The 26,536-nt window shown below is 40.9% G+C and overlaps 1 protein-coding gene across 2 annotated transcripts; it reads right to left on the bottom strand.

The window, feature by feature from the left end:
• Positions 1-302: 302 nt before the first annotated feature.
• On the bottom strand, positions 303-26,384 carry ZNF652 (zinc finger protein 652). 2 transcript variants are annotated; one of them, XM_055697486.1, is made up of 7 exons: positions 26,125-26,384; positions 25,476-25,646; positions 9,189-10,336; positions 5,685-5,832; positions 5,270-5,385; positions 3,846-3,990; positions 303-3,478 (listed from the first exon to the last, which is right to left on the bottom strand). In XM_055697486.1, exons 3-7 carry the CDS (start codon positions 10,095-10,097, stop codon positions 2,964-2,966), a joined length of 1,833 nt encoding a protein of 610 aa, XP_055553461.1. In that variant the 5' UTR covers positions 10,098-10,336; positions 25,476-25,646; positions 26,125-26,384; the 3' UTR covers positions 303-2,963. The 2 variants fall into 2 exon arrangements, with proteins under 2 accessions (XP_055553461.1, XP_055553460.1); XM_055697485.1 differs by lacking the exon at positions 25,476-25,646.
• Positions 26,385-26,536: the final 152 nt, after the last annotated feature.

The raw sequence follows: 26,536 nt of genomic DNA on the forward strand, positions 1-26,536 counted from the left end.
CAGTAAAGCTAATACAAAACATTACACTTAGCTTATCAACATAAGCAGAAAGCAGTAAACACACTTGAATATATTCCTTAGTGTTGCACAAAATGTAGCTGTGCATAGCAATGCAAATTTAAGCAGAAGTGAGAAGCCACAGCAAATCTCAGCCTTGAATTTCCTGCCTTTTGTAAAGCCCGTTTTCCTTCTTTTGCTGAAATACATACTTTATAAGATATCACACTGCAACACTTTTAGACCACCATGTCAGCTTTTGGTATGTTTGTCCCAGATAATAAGGATAATCTGTTGACATCATGTCACATTATGACAGACTGTTAAGCAGGTAAGATAGTTTAATCTTCCACAGAAAGGAAGTTCATAAGTTTTAGAAGGAAAAAATACAAGGTGTATCATTGCTATGAATTAAGTAATAGAAAAAAACTGTCCCAAATTTTAGAATTCTGAATAGCAGCCTAATACTGTAAATTTATTGAGAAGAAAATCATTTTGCAAAACTGGAATACAATTGATTTACCAAGAATTTTTTAGCATTTAAAAATCATTTAATAACAGGCCTGACCATAAAATAGTGGCACAAGAGAAATGTAGGTTGCAAATTTGACGTGGAATGCATAGAACCTTCGGGGCGGACCAGCCACAGTAAATACAACAGTCATAATCATGAGTGTAAATTCACTTTTATAACCGGCTTTTTCTTCTAGAAGGTCAGAGGATGTATATAAATATTATAGAGAAAATTCTTAAAAAACATTGGTTTATTTTTCAGAAATGCTGGAAGAGGTTTCAGCTCAGTCAAAAATGAGTAGGTTTGGTGGGCCAAAATTGCCCTTTCTGGTTCTTAAAAGTTTTCTATGCTTGTTATGAAAAAAAAAAAAAAACCACCCAAAAAACCCCCACCAAAACCAAACAACATTAATGATTAGGTGGTAGAAAATGGTGAAAAACATCAGCTAAGAAGCTAATTCTCAACAGAGGACGTGGTGTTTCAAAACACAGTGCTTAAAAGCATTAATCTTGAGGAAGTTATGCTAGGACGAACTTCCACCATTTTTGCTATCTTGAAAAAAAAAAATTAATCCCGTTAGTCACAAACCCTCAGTTCATTACCAAGCAGTTACCAGCAAGTTTGACATCTGCCTATGAGGATCTATGGATGTATAGTTTGGTGGGATTTAATTTAGAAAGCAGCACACAAGAGGAATTTTAAGGAAAAGAGGACTTACAGTACATTGCCTTGGGCCTCTGTCTTCACTGAAGGTGGGCAACAAGTTCCTAGATTGCATAATGCTGCTATATTTAGTTTTAGTTGAAGAGAAATACAAACCTGAAAAAGCAACAGCTACTCACTGATTAAAACAGATACATTTGGCATTCCAGCCCATTATCCCTGCACTAAACTTGTCACTTCCCCCTCATTGCCTCCCAGGATTATGAAACAGTGACATGCTTACAATTCAAAATTTCCTATCATACAACTGTAAAACTTAGATTTGCCAAAAGTATGACTACAATGCCTAGAAATCATCCCATAATTTTATGCGCATTACATTTATGGGAGAGATTCACATGGTACATACAGTCCTATCAGCATGTTCTTAACAATGCAACTGAAACACCATGTTCTCATTCAAACTTCTCACTCTTACACCAACCAGTCAGAAACACCACATCTATGATTTCACTTAATTCCCCTCTCCTAACAACTCCAGGAATTCTGAAAAGCAATCCAAAGAGCAGCATCTGATATGATCCCCAACTTAAAATCATACCATGAAAAGCCACTAAAATTGGCTCTCCTACCCAAAAAGAAAAGATGCTTGGCTGACTTTAGATACTTGACTTCCTCTCTGCTGCCAGACCTCTCATTCTCTTGTGACTCTCTACTCCCAGACTGGCAGGTCCCTACATGTAAGGGGCTCCCTTTCTAACCCATTTCATACCTCATTCCAACTGAACTAAAGAAAACCTGTGGAGCAGGAATATGGTATCCCAACATCCTTGTCCAAAAAGCTTAAGAGAAACTGTGAAAAGGGAAACGCAAGATTTTAAAAAAGGAAAGGAAAAATAAAACCAAAACCAAAAAAACCACCCCAAAACCCAACTAAAATAAATTACATAAAGTTCTGAAATCAACATCACTTTTGAGGCAACCTTTCCAAAGACCTCTTGAGTTCCTTTCTTCTCTGAAGCACCTTTTAAGTTGTATGGTTGTAAGAATAACTTTAACTATAGAAGTATATGCATCTTTTAAGAATCACATTTTGATGATTATAAAAATTTATCTATTGTACAACATAGGTCCAGCTACACTGAAAAAATTACACCGCTTATTGAAATACATTTCATTTTAGAAACAGACTACTAAATAGGTCTATACAAAAAACTCTAAAATAATTTCTGTAGTAAAATAAAGAGTGTGTTAGGAGAGCTACACAAACAAGAAATTTTTTTGTCTTCCTTTATAATGCTCAAATATACTGTGATATGTGGCTGGCTCACTCCACAGCCAGCACCAAAAGCTGAAAAGAATCCATTACCATACACAGTGATACAATTAATGCTCTGTATTATTAATCTCACAGCCTTTCCGATTAGTACAAAGGAAACCAGGCCTATCTCCTCTTTGAGGAGAAGTCCAGGATATAAAAGCAAGCATACCTCATCAGCTGATATGAAATTATAAAATTCCACAAGTCTCAGTATCTGAAATTTATAAAAGCCACCAGTAAAATGCAAGCAAATTGGGTTTAAGTCCTGCTGGTTCCCAGGTTCAAATGAGCACTGCTGATCCAAAACAGAATTTCCTTGTTTGTTAACTGATTCAAGGGAAAAATTAGGACCATCTGCTGGGGCTAAGAGAAAGACAAAAGATCCTCACCAACTAACCCTCTGTACTTCCATGAGGGCATGTTTCCATGTGCATAAAATGGGAAAATAGCTGGCAGGAAGCAAAGATGTTAGTGGTGCTGTGCTGAACTGTTTTTTTCTGCCAGGTGTCGCAGAAAGTTGTCCTCACCCTGGCCTCTGTGATTTAAAGGCTCACTCTTAAAAAGAGCTGGAGGAGGGGGTAAATGAGGAACCGGTGGGACCGGGAGATGATGTGCATGGTGAGGATGAGGATGTAGGTGAAGGTGTGAATATGGGTGGGGAATGGGCCGTGGAGGAAGTGTGCTCACTGGATTCAGGTTGATAGGTGGAGCTGGGGTGGTGGGTGTGTTCACTACAGCAGGGACTGTGGTGGCAGGAGAAGTCGTGGACAGTGGGATCTGGACAGCAGTTGACACATTGACAGGGCTGGTAACACGGAAGCACTTCTCCTTGTGTGCCTTGAGCATGTTGGAGAAGCGAAATCGCTGGCCACACACATCACATGGGTAGGGCTTCTCGCCTGTGTGAGTTCTGCGATGTCTTTTCATGTTTGGGCGGCTGGTGAAGCTCTTCCCACAGATTTCACAGATGAAGGGCTTCTCTCCTGCCAAACACAGATACGTCAATCAGTTTGGCACAGAACAACTGCTAATACTTACTTTGGCATACTTATGCAAACAAACAGCATCCTACAAAAGCTACTGTGACTGCTACCTTCAGCAAATAAAATACAGCTGTTCCACAGAAGTCCTCAGTCTTTACAAAATGCTTTCTCGCCTTTGGATTTTGATGCACAAGACAATCTTTTGTAAGGCTTTGGCAAGGAGTAAGTAATGTAATAACCTTTCCTGTTGGATTTTCTAGGTAGGATCACAGTTTTGATCCCAAATTCGAAGGAAGGGAACAAAGCTGGAAGTACAGGAAAGTTTTTGTCCTGGAGGTATTTGTTCGTTTCTTTGGTAAGTTCTTACCAGTGTGTGTTTTCATGTGCTCATCAAAGTACTGTTTCATGTTGAAGTCTTTGCCACACCACTGGCACATGAACTGTTTGTGCCCAATGTGGATGCTCATGTGGGAACGCAGCTGGTACTTGTACTGAAACCTCTCATCGCAGTTCTGCAACATAAAAACAGCAATCCATGATACTCGGGCATCACACATCTGGAATCAAGGCAGTCATGAGACAGCACTCCGATGTACTATGTGAAGGAGGGGTAAAGAATACCTGAATTAGAACACACAGAGACCCTCACACAAATGCAGAATTTGAATTATTTGGTGAGAGCTGAATTTGGCCTGTACTAAAAGGTCTGCTGGCACAGAAGCCTCGGCAAGGAGCATGGAACAGCCACAGCCTTCAGTTGACACATCTGTTGGCAAAAGCCCGGCAGAGACACAGTTATGCCAACACAAAAGTTCTGTTGGCTTAAGTTATCATTTGGAGGTTTTGCAGCTTTGCCAGCGATCTCTCCTGGACCACGGCATGCCTCCACCACTAGAGGACTCCACTCACACAGCAAAACCAACCACAGCTCTACGGCAGGCTTGTTTTTAAGCAAGCCAGTCTGCTTTCCAGCTATGATTTATTAGTATGAGGTAATTTCTTTCTCTACAAGTCTTATCCCCAACACTACTCTGGCTGCACTACTGCCATTACTACTATGTGTCTGGCCAGAGCTGTGCCCCACTTCATGGACAGGCTGAGCCACAGACCTGCCCTGGAAACAGGAAGGCTCTGCACCCCCTCTGCCTCCATCATGTGATACCCACAAGCATCCCTATCAGATGACTGAGACATCATCTGCCCCAGATGTATGACCGGGTAAGTCTGTCCCGTACAGTCTCCTTCCTGAGGGCAGATGTAAAATTACAATCACAATCACACCAGAGTGATACTCTCCTCCATTCCCACACACAGATGGTTTAAAAAAATGCAAATTCAGAGCACTTTTAGATCTCAAGGCGATAATAGTTTGCAGCAAGGACAACAGTTTTTCCCACAAGTGAAAATCAAGCAGTAATTTGTTTATTTTCACTGTCACCACTTTATCTGTTTCAAGTTACTGAGCAGGACAGGAAGGATTAACATAATTTGCATTAGGCTTTGCTATGAGCACTGACTGAAAACTAGATTCAAATCCTGCTGTAGTGTGTACTCATTGAGAAAAATACGACAGCCAGCAGTAAAAGCAACCAAATACATTTCTATCTGAACTGCTGCTAGCTGCACTCCTGCTGTGCTCTCCACACAAAGAATTTTCCCCAAATGTTTCTGAAACTGCACCTCATTTACGAGTCAGTCAATTCAGTTTCCACCTACATTCCCTGCTGACAGTGTTACTAATTTTGTATCTTGTGCTACCATATCTAAACATATTAACAGTTGCCACCTCACCTCACATCTGAAAGGTTTCTCTCCAGAATGCTGTAGGGAATGTACTTTGAGAGACATACTGCGTTTGAATGATTTTCCACAGGTTTCACATGTAAATGGCATGTCCTTTGTGTGTGCTGCAACACAACAGTACATTAGAGAAGGTCATTCAAATGCAAACAGTTCAACCAATTTTCCCCTGCAACTCTGAGCAGGAAAATGATTACTACTGAACAGCTTATAAGTATATACATATATGTACACATACGCATATTTTGCTTACTGCCCAGCACTACAGACAAAGTTTTTGCTAAGGATAAAGCTCAGACAACTGAATTTGCCTATCATTTTCCTGCTCAAAATACCAATTATGAGTCAAGAACCACAAAGGCACATTATGAAGCAGAGCCAACAGAAGCACCGATCACTAACTCACCAACCATATGTTTCCGCACGTGGGCCATGGTGTAGAACTTTTTTTCACAAATCTCACAAGAGAATTTCTTTTCTGCGTATCCGTGGACAATCTTGATATGTTCATGGAGGGACCAGAGTTTCTTGAATGATTTATTACAGGAAACACACTGAATGAATGGGATAAATAGAAAGAAGTTTAAATTAGAAAGATTCAGTGATTCAAGTTAGTGGAGTTAAGCCAGGTATCTTCCTCTTGCATGACAAAAAAGAAGCCCAAAACAAGTCAAAACGCTGTATACTGTACTTCAGCTTACATTCACTCTTTCACAAGTGAAACAATTACACTAAGAAAACCCAGATCAAGCAAGATTAGAGAGGATGTTAATACACTGTATTTTGGTGCCACCTGAAGAGCACCACAGCCACTGAACTAACTTATTTCCAAAACACAGCAGCATACATACATAGCTGGACGCAGCCCTCAAGGAGCTAACACAAAGAAGACAGGTTCACAGGCACTGATGCTGCTGGTGTGGGAAGAAGTCAACAGAGGTGGTGGAGGCCAACACCACCAAGTTGCCCTAAACCCATCTGCACATCCAGCCCTGTCTTTCACAGGAGCACTGTGACTACTCAAACTCCAGGTCTAACAGCCCATGAGCTATTCGAAGCTCTCTCATCCTTTTAGCTCTACACAGAAGACAGCTTCCGTCTTGCAGCTCTTGATCATGCGGAGAGTCTGGTACCCAGCTCATACAGCAAAGCAAGTTGTCACCTCCGTCTTTTGTGTTCTGACTCTTCAATTATACGTATCAGTAGCACTGTAGGTCTAAAATGACAACATGCAAACAATGTTTTAAACTCTCCCAACTACAGTGAGATGTCCAGAAGTCAGCGATGAGCAGAATCCACAGCCCTTCACACATGTCTTTCTTCCCCCAGTAGTTAGGTCTTGCTACAGACTTGATTAAAAAAATCCTTGTGAAACTTTGAAAATTCCAGAACCTTAGTTGTAAAACCTGACAACAGACACATATGTGAGGATACCAAGTCATTTTCATCTTTGCAGTGAAGAGGAAGGAATTGTGGCTTGTGAATTTTGTTAGCTGTTGGGGTTTCTGGTACATCTCCATTTTTCTGCCTATCAATTACCCTCCTTCGCTCAAAGGACTGTAAGCTGTTCACTGCAGAACTAGCAAATACTTCTGCCAAGATGGAGTTGTTCTCTGCACAGACAAATTACGCTGCTTCCACAGTGCTTGAATCTCTGCAGGCTTGGAAACTGGTACACTGCCCACCATGCTGACTCCAAGGAGAGCCCCTGCCTCCAGAAGTACCTACTTGAAGGCATGTGAGGAACAAACTATAGCCCTTGGGGGGCAGGGGGGGAACCCTAGAGAGTAAAGCAATGCTATGAAATTATCAAAAATCCTTTGATTTAAGGTTAAGCAAGTCCTTTAAGTGGTCAGCCTACAATTTAACTGACAATCAGCAGCAAGTAATTTAGAAAACTACTACTGAGAGCTACTAAAGAGAGAATCTACGGTGACAGAAATTCTGTGAAGGTGCTAACTTTGAAAGTATGAAAAAGAGAAAATTACCTGGAAAACCAGATATATTCCATCACTTAGATGAAAAATATAGAGAAGCCAGCCATGTTCAAGTACCACTTGCATAATGAAACCATTTTTTTCCCTAGACAAAGCTCCTTATCCCCCTTGATATATTCAACCCTACATTAATGTAAAACTTTCATATCCCCTTACTCCTTTTGCCAAGTGTAATAATTAAAAAAAAAAAAATTAGCAGGCTGTGGTGAAACATTCCAAACGTCAGGACAGACGAAAATAATTGTTGAATAGATGCTTATACAGAGAACTTGAAGATGACTAGCAGTGCTTCTGGCACTAGAAATATTTGAGCAAGTTTCTGGACCCAATTCTTCTCATACTGGATATAAAAAACCACAATTTCTACAAGCTCTTTTTCTATCACTTTTGGACAGAGGAATGTAACCCCTTAGAAGCAGGTGTGTGCATGGATTACAGTATACTTTTCCATTCCATACCACACATTCAAACTGTTCATGAATTCATGTTTAAAGTCGCAAGGGTTTATGCTGTGAATGAGCCACCTGGATGACAGGACGTTCCTTAGATTTACATTTAAATGTTCTCTCCTACACTAAACTTTTGAAGCTTTTATTTCAAAAACTGCCATGTTTATGTATTTTAATAACTATGCTCAAGACTCATTATCTTATATTATACTCCTTCCTTCAGTCTTCCTCCTATGAGCTGAAACATAAGGAAAAATAGCATAGTGTTATACAGAGCTGCATTTGAGTCTTACAGGAAAATGAAATTGCAATAAATATTTCAACTTGTCCCACACACAGTGGGAACTGAATACCAATTCAGTTTAGCATTTAAACAAACAAACAAAAGATCTTAAATCTTTCTGGTAAAACTCACTGGACAGAAAAAAACTTGTGGCCCTACAAACTCTCAACATTTCAGCTGCACAAAAGCTGAACCTAAGCTGCTTCATGCTGGCAGTGGGATTATTTCAGAAGTAGGTGGCAATGCTGTGCCTAGTTTAACAAGGCAAAAAAAAGCACATTCAAATTGTCAGATAAAACAACAGTGCCCCCAGTTACATGAGAACATAGATGCCTACAAGCAAAATACAAACCACAGATGAATCAGAAACTCTGAAAGGCTTTCCACAACTTAAACTTTAAAATGGTTCTATTACAACACAGGCTTCCATTGTTGTATAAAATTAAAAGCTCTAAATCTTCTGGTGAGAAACACCAGAGATCTTTATATTATCAGTGAGATTTACTCAGCTTTAAACAGTGGGAAAAGGGTAGACTCACAAACAGAGTTAGTCTCTGAATTCATATGCTTCCATATGCATACATGAATGCTTACTGAAAATTACCTGTATATAATTACCTCCGTAGGATTTTAAAAACTAACTTCACTTTAAACTTTAACACAACTTCCAAATCTTGACTTCACTAGTTTCTTTCTCACCTGCTTGCCTCTCTGGTATTTTACAAATTTTTGATTCCAATACCAGCAAAGTGCCATAGTTCTGTTCTCCCTGGAAACCTTACCTGGACATGCTCTGTGACTGAGTTTGAACTTTAAAGGTAGCGATAGCTGCAGGTGCTCAGCACCTGAAGAAGGATGGTTTGACCTGTCAAAGTACTTCACTGCAAATGTGCTTGTTTGCAGGCCAGTTACTCTTGAGTCTGACATTTGTTAAAGTAGCTTTGTGTTTTCCCCAACTCATAGTTTAATACTACAGTAACTCTGCTAAAGCATATGTCAGTTGTACACTCTGTTCCCTGCAATTTAATTCTGTTGGAAGACACCAAAGTGTTGATACGTAGAGACAAGGTCTCGGTCAGAACCTGATCTGCATAAAAGATTTCCCCCTCTGAAGTGTCCACTAGTGTATCCAGGGCACGACAGAAGGTATGGAAATCTGGCAAGCAGGTGAGCAAACCTACCTGGATATTTTTTTCACAGTCTGTTTGCTGGTGAAGGGACAGCTCACTTTCTAGAACAAATTTCTTCCCACATTTGTCGCAGATCTGCATGCGCCTGTGAGTGACGTTCATGTGCTTCTCCAGGTACCAGCGTGTGTTAAACACCCTGGGGCACTTCTCACAGGTTAAAGTCTCCTTCTCTTCACACTTTGATTTCTGCACAGGTGCCTTGGGCTCCTTTGCAGTTTTCTTCTTACGCTTGGGGGGCTCCAAACTCTTTCTACGACCCCTTGTAGTTCTGGGTGATGGGGAAGTTGTGGCTGCTGCAGCAGATGCAGCTCTCCTTGTTCTCCTTTGTGCAACACTAACTTTTTCCACACTTTTCTCTTTTTTCTTCTGCCTCTCATTTTCCTCATCATCATTACTGTCTTCAGTGGCCTCTTCCCCACTGTCACCCTCCTCTTCCTCACTGCTGGTCTTAAGAACAGCAGTCTCTTTGGACTGGGAGGGGACACCCTTCTCCCCTTTTGATACATTTAATGTTTGGTTGTTAAGGTTTACCTCTACTATAATCTGCTCCCTTTTGTAAGTCACTTCATCTTCCTCCTCTTCTTCCTCCTCAGAGTCGTCAGAGTTTTCTCTATCTTCCTTCACAGCCCGGACCTCTCCTACCGATCTGTTCTCCCTGAAATACGGCTGCTCCTCTCTTTCATGGAGATGTGGTTTACTCATTTTGCTGTCCACCAACACAGAGTAAGGACTTCCTGACTCTCTCTTGTATACCTTGGTGGACAGATCAAGCTCCTGGCTGGCACCATGATAAAATGTAGGTGGCACTTGACCACGGCGACTGTCCTCTTGCGCCATCCCTGCTACATGTGCAGCACAGTTTTCAACCAACTGTTGGCAAGAATTGGCTGTTTGACTCATTTGGGGGGCCCTGACTCATTGAGCACCTTTAATCCCAGAAAACCAAGTAAGCAGCTTTAAATCAGGATGGACTCTCAAGACTGACGCCTGTGCCATCTACACAGAATGAACAAAGTAAGACTCTCTGCTGGTGTTTAGCACTGATGCGGACGTCACAGAATTCTGGTATTATGGCAAGAGCAGAGCAGTAGTTATTATTCTTCTGGGAAAAGTTGCCAACAAACTGCTGAACATTTTATCTACAAAAGACAACAGAGAAAACAAAAATCAATTAAGAAAATCACTAGAATTGACAACAAATTCTGCATGTGTACAGCTGAGGTAAAGCACAGGGTGCATCACCTATGAGGTATATCTGCTAGGGTGGGACTGTCCTATAGCACTCTCTCAAGCAAAACCAGCAGTTAGGTACAAATACATGTACCTTTTGTAGCGATCAGAACTGGTACTAGACTCCTGAGATATGGAAATCCAGGTAATGAATATCCTCCACCCACCAAAGATCACTGCCACTTGCCTCGGTGCTGGGCCAAGACACTGATCTGTGCTTCTCTTGGACTCTTTGGAGCACCAACAGCCACAAAACTCTGCTCTGCTCCCATAGGCCTCTCCATCAAACAAGGTGCACACCTACACAGAAATAGCTCTTCTCTACCTCCCAAAGGGAGCCCATCCTTACTCAGAAAGGGGACATATACCGAACAACATTCCATTAATGTAGATATGCATGAATAATTTCAATGGAGACATTTTCAACTTGCAGTACTAAATCAGATTAAGAACGCCATGTCCCCTGCCTGTTTCCACCTCAGAGATCCCTCATACAGCCTCTTGGTTTAAGGCACTTATTCTTTTGTCTCATGCTCCCTTCCCCCAGCTACTTATTCCTCAATGCAGTAGCCAAACAATATTACGTTTGCCCATCTAAATTTCATTTGCAGTTATCCAAGTTGGAATTTGACCAGGTCGCTGTTACTTCCTCTTGCAAAAAATGCCACATGATCCCTAATGAATACAAGCAATCAATCTCTCACATCTATTTTTCACCAGGACAATTACCTTTTGGTAGCACAGTATTGCAACATCAAGCCAAGATTTTTGGCTGTGCAGATCAAATCAGTAATACATTGGATCCCGATCAAACAGCATATTCAGAGCTAAACCTGTGACTAGAGGGTGCAGAAAAGAATGAAGGACAGAACCTAAGAGACATCCCATGACTAGAGGACAGAGAAGGGTCCTAACAGAAAATGGATGGATCAAGCAGCTATATACAAAGAAAACTGGATTCCCACTATTGGAATCTGAACAATTCCTTGAGGCTGTAAGCTTGGGCTAAGTCCAGCAGACAGGTATAAAACACTTGGATTTTGCAGAACCTTGTAGCCATTTTTGTTATTCATATTCTTGGAGCAACAATAAAAAAAACACCAACCTAAAGCAGTACTACAGACATGGATTATTATTACAAATTTCCTTCCATATCGTACCGAACTAAAATACTCTCCACACCACAAATGCTGTAACTTCCATCAAAGTGTGTTTTGAAACAATTTAATTGCAATAGTTTCTATTTTACTCTTCCACCAGAAATTTCCCCCTTCAAAGTGAATTTAACTGACCAGAAGATGAACCTACCACTGGTCTCAGAGGCCTGAATAATAAAGATGACTTAACTGTGCCCTACAATCTTTGTGAAGTGACACATTGGGGAAAGCAACAGACCAATAACCAGTCATCTGATTACCAGCTTAAAGTTAATTGAAACAGATTCTTGAACAGGTCTCCAGTTCTTTCCAAATACACTCAAAAAGCGCCCTGAAAGTGCCTGACAGTGTGACCTGCAGACAGACTCACAGCACTGCAACAGCAGGGTCTATTCCCACTGCTGCACACTCACTCCATCCACAGCAGGGTCCCATTTCTCCAGCTCCAGAGGTTAGGCAGGAAGAGCAGTGCCAAGACCCAGCTGGGCTGGGAGATAAGTGGAGACGGGCTGTTAACATTGGCTTGTGATCACAGTAATATTCAGATGGAAAAAAATGTATATTATAAAATAAACTGGTTGTGATTGCAAGCCAAACAACTCGGTACCCAGGAAGGCCCTTAGGAAGCAGCAGGCATGATGAAATCCAGTTTAGCTTTCCTTCAACAAAATTTATTTAAATATTCAGCTCAGAAAAATCACTATGTAGAAAATGATACCCGATTATTTCCTCAGCATATTAAGCATCTCTCACAAGTCACACGAGTAAATCAGGAAGGCTATCAGAATGCTGCGGCTAGATAGCCAGAAAAAGCAAAACTTGTCAGAAAAAGGAGGCTTTACCTCCACCCACCATTTACTGAATTTCAAAATAGTCTCTACATATCCTGTCATCATTTCACCTGTAGTCATTTAAGAAATATTCTGTATAATAAACCACTTTGTATGAACACACTACCACTTCAAATAAAAACAACAAAGGGGCTTATTCTCAGTTATCAAAGCTATTTGGTCTTAAAACCACTTCACTCCGCAGAATCAGTAACCTACTTTCACTTTGAATACACTGCCTGCTACCCTCAAGGGACCGACAACTTTCGAACAACGTTATTTAACAGTCAAACAGCCGGTAAAGCAAAGCCCTCCTTATACATTTAGTACAAACACACTATTAGACTACTAACAGTTCTGAGAGACAGCAGTTTAATGCTGCCCAAAATATTTTAGTGCAAGATTTTTTTTCCTTACATTTCTAAACCCAAATGTAAGAAAGCAGCATATGGATGGTTTTATTTTTGCCACCCCCCACCCCCTATTTTTTTAAAGGTGAATCCACTTTTTTCAAAGTTGCTAAACAGCCTGGGCTCACAGAATTTCAGCCATACTACAAAACTAAGAAATACAGGTTCTGATTAAAATGTAAAAAGGATACACAATTTCAAAGCAATTTTTGAGGACGCTTATCAAGACATAAACCTTAGGAATAACTATTATGAGCACAGAATGAACCTGAGGTACATGCAACACTTAGAAATCAAAGATCATACAAGAAAGGTTTGCAAGCCTACAAATATTGAAGGCTCAAACCCAGAAAAAAGTACAAACTTGCAGACAAATGTGTTGGCAAAGGAAGCATGCGTGTGTGGGAGCAACACTTCATACAATGCTTTTGCTACTTCTGAAGAAAAACCCCATTTCTTCACATTAACTGTACTAAAAATAGAACAACTTAAGAGCAGAGAGTGTTAGCACAATTACCTGCCCCAACTTTGACTCAACAGATGCCTTGAAATCAGCACAGACCAAGTGCAATATACTCAGAAGTTAACGACTTTAAACGACATGTCCTCAGTTTGCCCTCAGAGACGGACCAGATTGACAGTCTTGCTATCTCCTATTTTTGTGCCAAGGACATACAACTGGACTTCTCGCAAGCATCCACCAGACACCGACACTGATGTAAAGAAAAACACTGCTTCTTCCAGCTTTTGCAGTAAATGAAGTGGTTGCACAGTCATTTCTGCATATCAAGGTTCCCTATGAGCTCCTGACCCCTGCATGGCCTACAGCTGTGTGCCTGCTATCACCGACAGCCTGCCAGCTCCGCAGCTGTGCACTTAACTACTCTTCCTTTACGCCTGGATGTTTCCAGTGGCTCCCATAAAAGCATAGAAGAGGCACTCTGGGGCCCTCCACAACCAGCGATGACCCTGCCACTCCTGGTCAATGTGACAGTGGCCTAATTTTGTTTATTTTTAACCAGTTTAAATGCTGCCCATATAAAAGTTATATTAGCTCTGAAAAATGTCAGACGCTGGTCTAATTCACATCTCACTGTAGGTTGGCAAGTCCAGAAGCACTGCAGGCACAACAGTGATTTGTCTACTGACACAAAGATGGCATTGAATCAATTTTTTACTTCATTACCATCTGGAAGTTCCCCTTACTCTTCCCAGATAGTCGTAAGGACCAGAAAATTCCTTTTAAAAACACACCCATGCTTCAATTCACAAATCAGAGGCATCTGCTTGAGTAAGTTTTACACACACTGTAAAGAAAAAGAGAAGGAAGGCTAAAACCTTGGGGCTTTCCTGCAGCTCACCTACTTCTTACATGAAAAGTTAATATTATGAAAGAAGATATTGCATTGCAATTGCCAATGTCCAACATTAAAAATGTATTAATTTATTAGCCATCCACTATTTTCTTGCTTTCCTATAAGACAGCCTTTCAAGACAGGCACAGAATATAATTTTTCCTAGCCATCTGTACTAGATTTCACTTCCAACTTGGTACAGTAAGAAGTGCTCTCAACATATCTCACAAGACACCAAGACAAAATTATTTCTCCAAAAGTACACAGCACCTAACACACAGGGGAATAATCTAAGCCACAGCTAACTGCAGCACTGAAATACCACACACCTTCTACAAGCATCACAGAATATTTGTACTTCCTTTACAACACAAGACCTCTTAACTTCACAGCAGACAACCCTCAAAACTTCTTCTTCCTCTCTTCAATTTAAGAGCAGACAGATCTCAGTTTAACAGCAGCTCTTAAATGGATACAGTCAAGAGGCACTGCAAGGTATAAACAGGTTTTCCACTCTGCCATGTAGGTGTATCGACCACTATACATAAAATCATATTCCACAACAAAGCTTGAGCATCTTGACATTTGAAATTTTCTTTTCCATAAAACAAGACTTTGGCTCAGACTACAGTTAGAAAAAGTTAACAAAAAAATAACTGTTATAATTAAAGGCAATGTCGGCAATGTCATTTTGCATATGCATGAACAATCTAAAGTTTTTAAGGATTCTGCACACCTTTTGGTTGGAAGCTACAGTCCAACAGCTCCACTAAGTCCTGGGGCAATCAGATCTGCACACAGTTTACAAGTGGTGAAACAATCATGTGCATAAATAATTTACATTATTTAAGATAATGTCCCAATTTCAAATTAGTCAAGTAGCTCTGGAAGAAACTACACTCAGAACAGGAGTAAGGGCAATGGTTGCTGGTTGAGGGGATTAATTAGATACAGTTCCAACATTACACCAAACCTGGGACATGTTAAGAGTCTGGCTACCACCCAAATTTCTAACCAAAACTGGAACACCAGCTTCCCTTCTTCCTCTCTACTCATCAGGTAGAAACTTCTAGTACAGCTAAAACCTACATGAATTCATAGCCCAAGTGTAGCTCTACCTTTTCCAAGGGAGAAGTTATCATTAAGTTAAACACATTTACACCCACTAGTCACATTATTTGGATACATAAGTAGTATTACTACATAAGTAGGACTATGACAAACTCGCATGTGTTTATTTTGAAAGGCTGATAAGACAATGCATCATTCTGGTAAGTAAAAATGCAGAGGTAAGTAAGAGTGTGATTTTTTACTTTGCTTCTGTTTAATATTAATCAGTGTTACCCATCAATGAATTTCAAGTCATCAATTTCATCAGCAAACAGGACAGAAATACAAGAAAATGCATCAGGAAAACATAATTTGCATTGCAGATACAACTTAACTTGAAGTATACTGCCCAACAGACAGTTCTGCTGTATTTTTCGTAAAAATAAGAAAACATTAATGCTTTCTCACTACAACTCTGCTCCATGAAATCCTTACATAAAGTGAATTCTGAAAAGCATATTACCAAAAAATAACCAGAGACTGAAACGTGAAAAAACAGTGTTTAACGAAAACGGTCCAGTCACCTACAGTTCAACACATTAGCAGTATTTCAGAGCACATGAAAAAAAGTTTCAATATACTCGCACAGTCTGAAGAACAGGTGCATGAAACAGAATAGTGCACAGACACAGCAATTCCCAGTTAGTGGGAAAACACATCTGGTACAAGTTACATCATGTAAGCGGATAGTAATCAGGACTATAACACAAGAGGGAATTATTTATATCATCGTACAATCACTCCTTTCTTGTGCATCTCAGCTGCTTTATATGCAAAAAACCTGAAAATATGTTCTTAAGTGGTAGGTTTTATCTCAAGACAGAGCCACAGTCAGCACATCCTCAGTTTTTGCATTTCTATGGGCAAGTACTCAAGCCTGCTTTTGTCCATGTAAATGCAAAATAAAGACTGACTGCTACTAACGATCTATTCTGTCATCTGCTAGACGTCAAGGGACAGCTTGCAACACCCACCTAAGAGATGGTATCTGTAATAGGTTCCCGCTTAGTAGAGCTACAAAGGGAAGGAGGGAAGAGTGATCCTGTCTCCTAGATCAGGAGAATTTTGGCAGCTGACACAGCCTTTGGGAATATGGTATAACAGAGCAAGAGGATGTTTGGAAACTGCATTCACGATTCTGGGACTCTTCTGTAAAAAACAGAAAAATAGTAACTCTTCACTGCAAGTTCAAAATTCACTTGAAACACATCTTCCCATCAACTCATAAAAGATTGATGATTTTCCCATCAACTCATAAGACCTAAAATGGCGTGTGGCACTGTGGGGCTTGGGTTTTGGTGAAATTAAAGCTATGCCATATATTTGGGCATCTCTGTCTCAAATGGATTAGTCTTGGTACAACTAAGCAAACCAACATGCACATCATAAAAAAAATCAGCAACGCTGGCAGTAGCTGGAAGTACCGCAGCGAGTCCTGGCAGGGAAACAAAAGACTGGAGAGCAAATAAATACTGTCTAATTCTTGAAGTAAAGGTCTGGGCAGAAGTACGTTTAATGGGGCGGTATATGAAAGCCTGAAGATGCAATACAGCATCTAGCCTGTCCCATCTTCCAGTTATTAAAGGAATGGTCAAAAAAAATAATCTATCATAGGTATCTTGCTACCTCAGCAGGCAACATATTTTCACTGTATGAAGCTGGCTATTTGCCTGTAAGTATTTAACAGTCTAATGGAAAATGAAGCAGACCATATTTCCAATTCCAGAAAAACGCCTTCTACTAATATCCTGCAGCTAAAACATATAAACTACGATAAAAAAACCTTCAGGCTTTTTCCATTTCTTAAGATTAATTATTTGGCTGTATCTAGAAATCTGGTTTGAAGGACAAAGGCTTTCAAACCAGTGATTTCCAGAACTGTGAATCTGGATTTTTCTCAAGCACTGTCTCCACAGAAGATAGTTTAAGAGGTTGCCATTTCAGAATTCAGCAGCATTATAATCCCTCATCTTTTGCAGTAAACTGAAGGCTTTCTATTGCCTATGAACGAGGTTTAGATATGACAGCCATAAACCTCAACATTTTTCTTTTACAAGGCAACATCTTGAAAAGTTCTAGTACACCATGATATACTCTCGAAAGTCTAAGACCTTACTACTACCTTAAATATATAAAAATTAAACACTTGTGACTGAATCGGCAACTTCCTTGTATTCAAATCTATTGTTGTGTCCCATCTGTGTATTTCAAAGCAAGATGAAAACAAAACTAGGTAGTTACCACTCAACAGATGTACATGCCTTTCACATCTATTACTTTTCTGTAATTGGCTACTTGAAGACACATATACAAAACAAAAAAAGCTTTATATGACCACATTAACACATTATCTGTCCCTTCAAATTCATATACTCATCAAAATATGTGCCAGACGTTCAAAACTACCCACTGCTATGATACTGTAGAGTAACTGTTCATCCCATTAAGCTACTTTGCTCCAAATCACTTTTTATTGCCTAGTTTTCTCTTTGTTTGGTGGCAAGATTCCTTTTTGCTTTAAAAACTCTTGCTTTCATCACTATCTGCTCAGGTATCTTCTTGAAGGCTAGTAAAAACTACACCAAGACTTTAAACCGTCCATTTCTATTCACAGATACAAGTAAGTGCACTACTTTTCAAACATCACTAACTTATTCTAAGATTGCAAGTAAATGTGCTAACAACACAGGCTACACATAAAGCTGTATGAAAACAAAAAGGAAATCTATCATCAAGATCTGTAGTTTTGTTTCCCAAAGTTAGCATTTTTCCTCCCAGAGATAAAGAGTGTAGAAAGATGCAATAGATATGCATCTGTGTCTTTGAATATGTAGATAGGGAACAGTTAAGAGAGGTCCAAAAATGCAAATGGTCTGTAAAGTTGACAGGTAGACTTCCACCTGGACATTTATGCTGGAGGAAAGGTGGTTTTCCTCAGACAGCACTAACTTGGCAAGAAATAATAAACTTTTATATCCAGAATAGATTTAACGTCCTCTCCTTGCAAACCCTAAAAGAGACCTCTGCAATACGCAGAATACAAGCAAAAATCAAGTTTTGGATTTTTTTACAGAAGGGTTCAGTTTAAGAAAACTCAGACAGGTTCACTTACTTGCTTACAGCTTTTTGTTGACCAGCCTGTACTACACATCGCAGCATGTAACGTGCTCCTGTACTGTTTTCTTTTACACTGTAATAACTGAATGTTTAAAATAATCTCATCTGAGCTAAGAGCACGATGTTACACACACACTACACAGGGTTCCTCAAATTTACAATTATAATGTAATTGTAAAAAAGATTTTTAATTCATTTCCCGTCTACCAGTTTATCCTAAAAAAAAAACAAAAAACAACACAAAACAAAACCAAAACTCTGTTAAATATTTTGAAACTTTGCTGAGTGTGGTATGTAGTAGAAAAAAAGATCTAAATAGCAAAATCTTCTTTGACTTCACAAAGTGTGAATTTGACCTCTCCAAAATAGAGCTTGTTCTTTTCACATCATTGGAATGTGCTTACACATAGGTTTAAAATCCACTCCATTTTTCATTTAGAGCTCTTTACACACTAGATAATTTTGACTTTGAAACCAGCAACAAGTTTTTAAAAACCCTTCATAGCAACAAAATAGCTTCCACCAGCAGCTGCACAACTGCCCTCTGCGCAGTTGCAGATGCACTAGCTAGGAGCGTGACTCGCCCACTCTTACTGGCAAATGCTGCGCTGATGGAGAATTAGTAAAAGGAGCTTTCCCTTCTTTTCCTTACCTGGGCTTCTCCTCCTATCTCCTTTCAAACAGCCCATAAAAACACATGTCCATTCCTGTAGAGTTTCAGTTTTATAACTTCTAGCAGCATTTTAACTACTGAATCGCCAGACACTACTTGGATCAAGCTCAGCTAATCATGGTTAATACAAAGCTGGTATGTGTGTTCGTGCAAGCACAAATCACCAGCATGCATTTAAGTAAATCTAGTGTTGATAAAGTCTAATGTGCCAATACCAAAACTATATTATTGTGCGTTTCTTCTTGCACTGTGTCACAACGCTCCTGTAAACCCTAAACATAGCCATTTGGTATGGTTATCTTCCACTACCAAATACTGTCTTGTTTTGAGCAACCGTATTTTCTGAAACATTAACACACTGAGTTTGTTTTCAATGCACAATGTAAACTTTTGGGAAGACAGTCTTGCTTTTATAATACTTACATAATTTAACAGAGCACATTTAACAACACAAATTTATCAGCTTCCAATAAATGCCAACCAAATAACAATACTTCAACAGAACTCCTACTTGCACATATTCCACCTCTGCAAGTAGAAGCTACATTCAGCACTCTCCCTGAAGTTACCAGGGTCAGACATAGAGATATAAAGCTGTTCAGCAAGTCTATGCGTGATCAAAACAGACACTGTACCACAGCAGCAGTTCATTTCAACCTTCACATGGTTCTACAGTTGCAATACTCAAGCATACACACTCTTCCCAATGATACAGCGGATTTTATTTCCAGTTTTTCCTCTAATTCATTATGCAGCTATTATCTCTGCTTTGTATTTAAAATTCCTTCTGGGCAAAGTAAGGACAATTATCAGGTAAAGCCAAAGTTACTTGTTCATTTTAATCTGATCTAAATCTGTGTGGCTGCCCAAGGAGGCAGCATACTTTTTCCCTGTTTATATGCCAACACCGGCATTCTCATGGGTTGCCAGGTGAGATGCCTTGGGAAAACAGTCTGCCCGGAAAATAACCATTCCTTGTGATAAATTTTCATCCGGATCAGTTCTCTGAACCAGCTCACCATGCAACTTCATAAATACTTCTGTCCATTACAAGATCTTGCTTCCTGAAATAACCAATTTGTTCTACAGGTGCAATCTGGCTTTCACCTTCCACAAAATAGCAACATAAGAGAACCAGGAGCACAATAATGGATTTGTGGGGAAGAAAATCTGAGGATGACACTTAAGAATTTAACTTGAAAAAATAATGTATTTTCAAGAACATCTAACAAACAGGAAAATTTCTCAAATCACTTCAGACTTTGCATAGCCCATGCTTTCATTTCAAAAGAAGTATCAAATTATTATGAAAATACTCTTAGATAAAAGTTCTCTCTCCTTACTGAGTGTTTATAATTTAAACCCACAGATCTGTCTTTAAAAACAGCAGGATCAGATCAGAGTTACAGGATTCAAGTCAAACCTACATCTTGGCAAAGGTCTGAATGAAGTATCAGAAACCAACCTACCCAGTAGCACATGAGTTCCAAATCTCAGCAATGAGATATTGCCTTTACAGCAGCCAGCAAGTTTCAGTATGATGGGGAGAACGCTTGGGGGGGGGGGGGGGGGGGGGGGGAACCAAAAAACCACCACACCCCAAACCCCAAAACTTTTATTTTCCCTCTTCACAAAAAGGAACAATGGCTACTTCACTTCCTAAGCAAGACAGGGAATAGCATCTCAGTAAGACTGGGGTTATTTGTGCAAAGGGTGGGTGAGAAGGGAAAAAGAATATCCACTGACAACAGGGATAATTGACTCCATCTTATTGTCTGAATTTAAAGTGCTTGGAGTGTGGGATAACATAAGTCAGTCATGCACAGGAGGTACCATGTTAAATGATTTCATAGCACCACAAGTGGGCTAGGTAATTCATCAAAGATCAGTAGAAGGTGGGATCCTTCATCAAGAAATCTGCAGCTTAGAGAAAAAGCTATAAAAATCTGAGAGAGGAAAAAGAAAACAGAATAATTTAGGAAACAAATTTTTAAAAGGCAGTAGAAAACAAGTGTAATACAGTAAGGCGAGGGGACACCAAACCAGAAAACAGAAGTATTATAACAAATTTAGAAAGTACAATTGGAAGAAGAAAAGTGCAACCAGGTATATGTTTAAAAAACCTGCCTGGCAAAAAGTTTCAATTACATTCAGGGAATAATTTTTCTCAGACCTTTAAACTGCAGTCCGCATGGCATTTCACTCTGACTAATAAGATTTTGTCCTGCAGCTAGTAAGTGTGAAATGAATGGTTCAAGACACACACATTACAATAAAGCAAAATAGAGATTCTCAGCAGCCATTTTTACTATTACACGACACAGGCGATCAAGATTTATTAGGGTATGTTTCTGTCCCTGCTAAAGACTTCTGAAGTCACAGCTGTATGTCACAACTTCTATTTTCTTAATGTCAAGCCTGCTGTTGTCCCAGTATCCCAATATGTCCATCATAAAGTGACATGCAGTTAAAACACAGGAAATCTAAGCACAGTGCATAGTGCATGTCACTTAACAGGGAACTCGAATCTACTACAGTGAGAAAGCATACAAAACATACTGAGGAATGAAAATGCACCTGACACCGTTTGAGAAACACCTCAAATCTGCTAGGCTGAAAAAGAAAAAAAGGGGAAAGTTACTGGACTTAAGGATCATTATTGCACAAAATAGTGTAATTCGTTATGAAGGCTAGAGCCAACAAACCATTAGTATGAGCAGGAAGAAGAGCTGCTTCTTTAGAACACATGTAGCAAAAAATATCTGCATCAATCAGAAAACATAAATACTCCTGTTCAGCAAATGTCCAGAAATATTACAGTGACACAGCTAGTTGACAGTACCAGCTACATGTTAAGGTACTGGGCACTAACAGCAACCAGACTTTTCATTAGAAATAATCAGCCTTCTACCATTAAAATTCGCAGTTCTCACGATATGTAATTTGTCTTCAGACAACAGTATTAAGACACATTCCATAATTCCCTTTTCATCACATAAGTACTAAAAAGGCTTAAATAAGCATGACCTGCGAGCAACTGTGGGTTCAGAACAGATTTTTACTGACTTCCATGAGACTAGTCAGCCATAGGAAAAGCAAAGTTCTAGTAAGCTTTCTGCACCTGCAAGATTCAGCTATGCTCCAACTCAAATATTTGTAACTTTCTGTACATTCTGTTGTCTGTAAATTTTCACCTATAAAACTTTCTGCTTGTAAAAAAATAAGAGCTCTACTACTTTATCCTACCAGGCCATCTGTCTTCACAGGGGTACCACAAATATGCCTCCAAAATTCCAGCTGAAAAACTTTCTGTTCACCTTTATTTAGTACCTGGGACAGAATGGAATTGGCTTAACAGGTTTTGTCTCAAATATTAATATGGATCCTAATTCCAGTAACCTATCTTCAAGCAGGCCCACTTGCCTTTCATATTACATTCCCAAGACCACTTCTTTCACTGAAACAAGTTTCAAAACTTAGAAACACACGAACAAGACAGCATAAAGTGCTGGTTGTTGCTTAGCATAGCTAAATGTTTCTCTTGAGTGAAAACTACTAGTCTGAAACCTCCTCAGGGAAGGGTGTCTGAAACTGTCAAGCTAATGCAAGCTGCTAGTGTTAATGAGTTTAAGCTGCTGGCACCAGAGCTACAGCGAGTTTCACTCCCTATGCAATTGTTTTCCAGTAGGGAGGAGCAACCTAAAAATCGCCAATTTAAGATCACTTGGAAAATTAAGCATTTACAAAGGTAATTTGGTACTAGAAGTTTAGGTTCTAATGAACTAGGAAAGTCTGTCTCTCATGCTTTTCCTAGTTATGAGAGCTACACTAATTCTACTTAAGAGTTATAAGCAAACCCCACCAACTCTGTAAAATACTGAAAATGAAGAGCCTGCAAAGACCAAAGACGGTATATAACTTTACTCACACTCATGTATGTGTTTAAACAGAGTTTGCAGCTTCCAGGACAAATCATGTTTTTATTAAAATGTTCTTAACGGTACAAAATTTGTCACTTCAACACAAAACATCCTTTAATGATGATTATTTAGAGTTTTGATACAGCAAAGGAATTATTGCAAAGTTTTAAAACTATGTAAGCCTCATACTTATAATGGAAACAGCTGAAAGTTAGGCATTTAGATCCACAGAAAAAACTACACACTCTTCTTGCTTGGAAAACACTGAAATAATTCAACCATGCTTCCTCAGCTTGAGGAAGCTCAAGACATTACAGGCTCCTGTCAACTGTAAACAGTTAACTGCTCATTTGACTGCATTAATATTTAAAGCATATAACTTCATGATAATGAAATTACCTCTGCGTAAAAATCCGTATTTGTGTCTAACTGGGGGGGGGGGACACACCCCAAACTTTGGTATCGTAAGATTCTGAAAAGACAAATAGCACATATTTAGCAAAATGTAAACCAGTATTGTTTTGAAAAACAAAATTATATTCTTTAAAATTTATTTCATCTTCCATTTAGAAGCCAAGATCTGGATCTTGTAGGGAGAACACTGTTTCACAGCAGAATACATTAAGAGATCAGCTGTTCTGTGCTGTAACCAAGAATGGTTACAAAAATATTTTAATACAATAATAATATGAAAAATCAGGTTGTTACAGAACATATAAATCCTCTCAATTGGTTGGTACTTCCAATTATGACTCTCTTTGGTGGGGTTAGAAAGAAATATATTCTTTGATAAGGTGTATTACATAGTGTGCCACAGAGAAATAGGTCACTGATGACATGCAGTTTTGTAACCACCTTAAATATACCTGTGTCTATCTCAAACATGCTACTGGTACAACACTCTTCCATTAGACACTGATATGACCAAGACTGGAAGATGGGATCTGGTTTACTGAAAATACCTATTTAATGCAGTTGCACAAACTCAAAGGACTCTTTCCAAGTCATTCTTACATGGACATCTCACCCTCTAGGTGGTATGATACCAGAAAAGGTGTGTTTGAGCTAGAAGCACTTTCTGGTACATACAAAGACTTTCCACCCTTAGATGAAATTGCACCTCTCAGTCTGAAATTTCCACATTCTATGATTCTGGCAAAGTGAGTAAGAACAGAACATCCCAGTATCTCGCACTTGCAACATAACCTGACAAACCACTTTTACAGTATAGCCCTTATATATACCTAACCATTCATACAAAACTGCTGAAGAATTTACTCTCCAGAAATCTGAAGTAGCTGTAAATATCAGTCAGCAAATACTAGACAAAATTATAAATAAAATCTTAAGTCTCTGACATCCTACAAAATGCAATTGCTTAGTTAGAAGAATAAAAAGCCTCCATGATTTTGCACTTTTCTTTCAAATACATACCTTCTGGAAAAGCTTTCAAAATTTCTATCCCTCAACTACACATTTAATCGGTGAGTTTATCTCAACTTTATTATCAACATCTAAATTTAAGTGTTGGCTGCCTGGGGCAGGTATGGGGCTCTTCATGCATTCAGCACAACCACCACATTGCAAGTGCTTGATTAATCTCTATTAAGGAAGGCGGAGGGTGGGGGAAGCATCTTACGTGCAGGAAGAAAGACAGATAAAGGGGTTTCAGATAGGTACCTGATGAGAACACTGAACTTATGTAAAGGATGTGAATCACCTGTTACCATAAAATACTAGATCCTTTTAAAAGTACATTTTGCAACTCCACAGCCCCTTGAACACCACCAATGTCCACAGTCCTGCATCTATAAAACGCCTATTTGCCTCCTGAAGAGAAAGAGTGCCCAACTTCCACAGGCAAACAATCAAGCTGCAGTCAATCAGCAAGGTGACAAATCAAGGTGCACTAGACCATCCTTCATAAATCCATGCTCACACATTACAACTCCTTAATTCAGCACGTACACACATACCGCGCACCATCATTCTCTTGATCCACCGCGCATACACCACTGTCAACAAAGCATGTGCCAGTTGCCATTCCCAGAACAATACAGCTCAGGTCATCCTCTGAAAATATAAAAAAGCGCATTCCTCACATCCTTTATGTCTACAGTACTTGCCTCGCTTTGACTTAAATCACTTCTACCGCCCAAGATGCCAAAACTCAGCTGTGATTAAACATACTTACATAATACTATTAAGACCAAACAGATACACTACCTTGAAGCATATCTTTTCATTCTAACAATACCTATACCAAGACATCCACAGGACCGAAAGTTGCACAGAAGGCAGTTAAAAATCAAAATCAAAACCAGAACCCGAGGGCGCACATACCACAACATATGTCCTGGGAGCAAAGAGAAGGGGAAGATATCCAAGCAAAAGACTGAGAAAACATCTGATTTTTCCCTCCACGCACCTGGACCCAGAACCCGCAACTCCAGGAGGTAACAGTTCATTTCCTCACCTACTCAATGACAACTCCAGTCCCAGAAGCGACTGCATTTAAGAACCGCGTCCCCTCCTAACAATCGCGGACCGTGCACCGTCGTGGCTGCACAATTAGCAAGTGACAAGGAGGAAGGAGAGCGCTGCCGGTGGCCCCCACACCTCCATGCCGCCGCTCCGCGGGAGGGGGCTGGAAAGCAAAGGCAGAAGGGGAAGGGAGGTGTGGGCAGGCAGTCCAGCACAGCCAAATGCAGCAAGAACTCCCCGCACACACACTGGCTTCGTGCAACTCACCTTCCCTCCCCTCCCCCAGGCAGGTGGCACAGCCCCCTCTCAGCGGGGTGCAGCAGCCAGGGCAGATCCCCCGGCCCTCCGGCAGCATTCCTCGCCCGCCGCCCCCCCTCCCCCCTCCCCCGGCGGGGGACTCCTCTGGCTGCGCCCCTGCCGCCTGGGGGGTGCCCTGCCCGCCCCATGCTGCCCGGGGGGGGCTGCAGGCCGGCCACGGCGCTGCCCTGCCACCCCCTCTCCCTTGCAGGCCGGGAGGCGGCTCTGCCCTGCTCCCTCCGTCACCCGCCCCCGAGCTGGGCCTAGTGTTATTCGGCGGCTGCCGCCAGGCCCGAGGGGAAGGGGGAAGGGGATCCCCAGCCGAGCGGCCGGCCCGCACTCACCCAGGCCGATCCCCTCAGGGCCGCCCCCGCCGCCTTCCATTGCCGGGCAGCGAGGGGAGGGGGGCACAGGCGAGGAGGCGAGGCGGGAGGGCGGAGGGCAGGGCGGCCGGGGCCCTCCCCTCTCTCCCTCCGCTCGGCCCCCTCAGCCGCCGCCGCGGCGCTCGAGTAGCCGCTGGTTCGGGCTCAGGCCCAGGCCCCGCCGCGGCCGGCGGACGCGGCTCCCGCTCCCCTCCGCCGCCGCCGCCGCAGCGCTACGTGGCCGCCGCAGCCAGTCTCGCGACTCCGCCGCGCGCACGCGCGCGCGCGCGCCGCTGCGGGCGCGCGCCGAGGAGGCGACTGCTGCGCGCGGGCGGGGGGGGCGCGCGCGTGTGCGCGGGGGAACGCGCGCGGGGCTGGGGCGGAGGGGGACACA

The sequence above is a fragment of the Falco cherrug genome, chromosome 20 (assembly GCF_023634085.1).
Source record: "Falco cherrug isolate bFalChe1 chromosome 20, bFalChe1.pri, whole genome shotgun sequence".
Classification (NCBI taxonomy): Eukaryota; Metazoa; Chordata; class Aves; order Falconiformes; family Falconidae; genus Falco; species Falco cherrug.

What these genes read in the sequence shown, in the direction of transcription:
- ZNF652 (XM_055697485.1), bottom strand. Translation starts at nt 10,097, where the DNA reads ATGAGTCAAACAGCCAATTCTTGCCAACAGTTGGTTGAAAACTGTGCT. An exon ending in AGAAACCTTTCAGATGTGAG is followed by an intron (nt 3,991 to 5,269) that starts GTGAGGTGGCAA and finishes TTTATGTTGCAG; the next exon opens with AACTGCGATGAGAGGTTTCA. An exon ending in GCACATGAAAACACACACTG is followed by an intron (nt 3,479 to 3,845) that starts GTAAGAACTTAC and finishes TGTGTTTGGCAG; the next exon opens with GAGAGAAGCCCTTCATCTGT.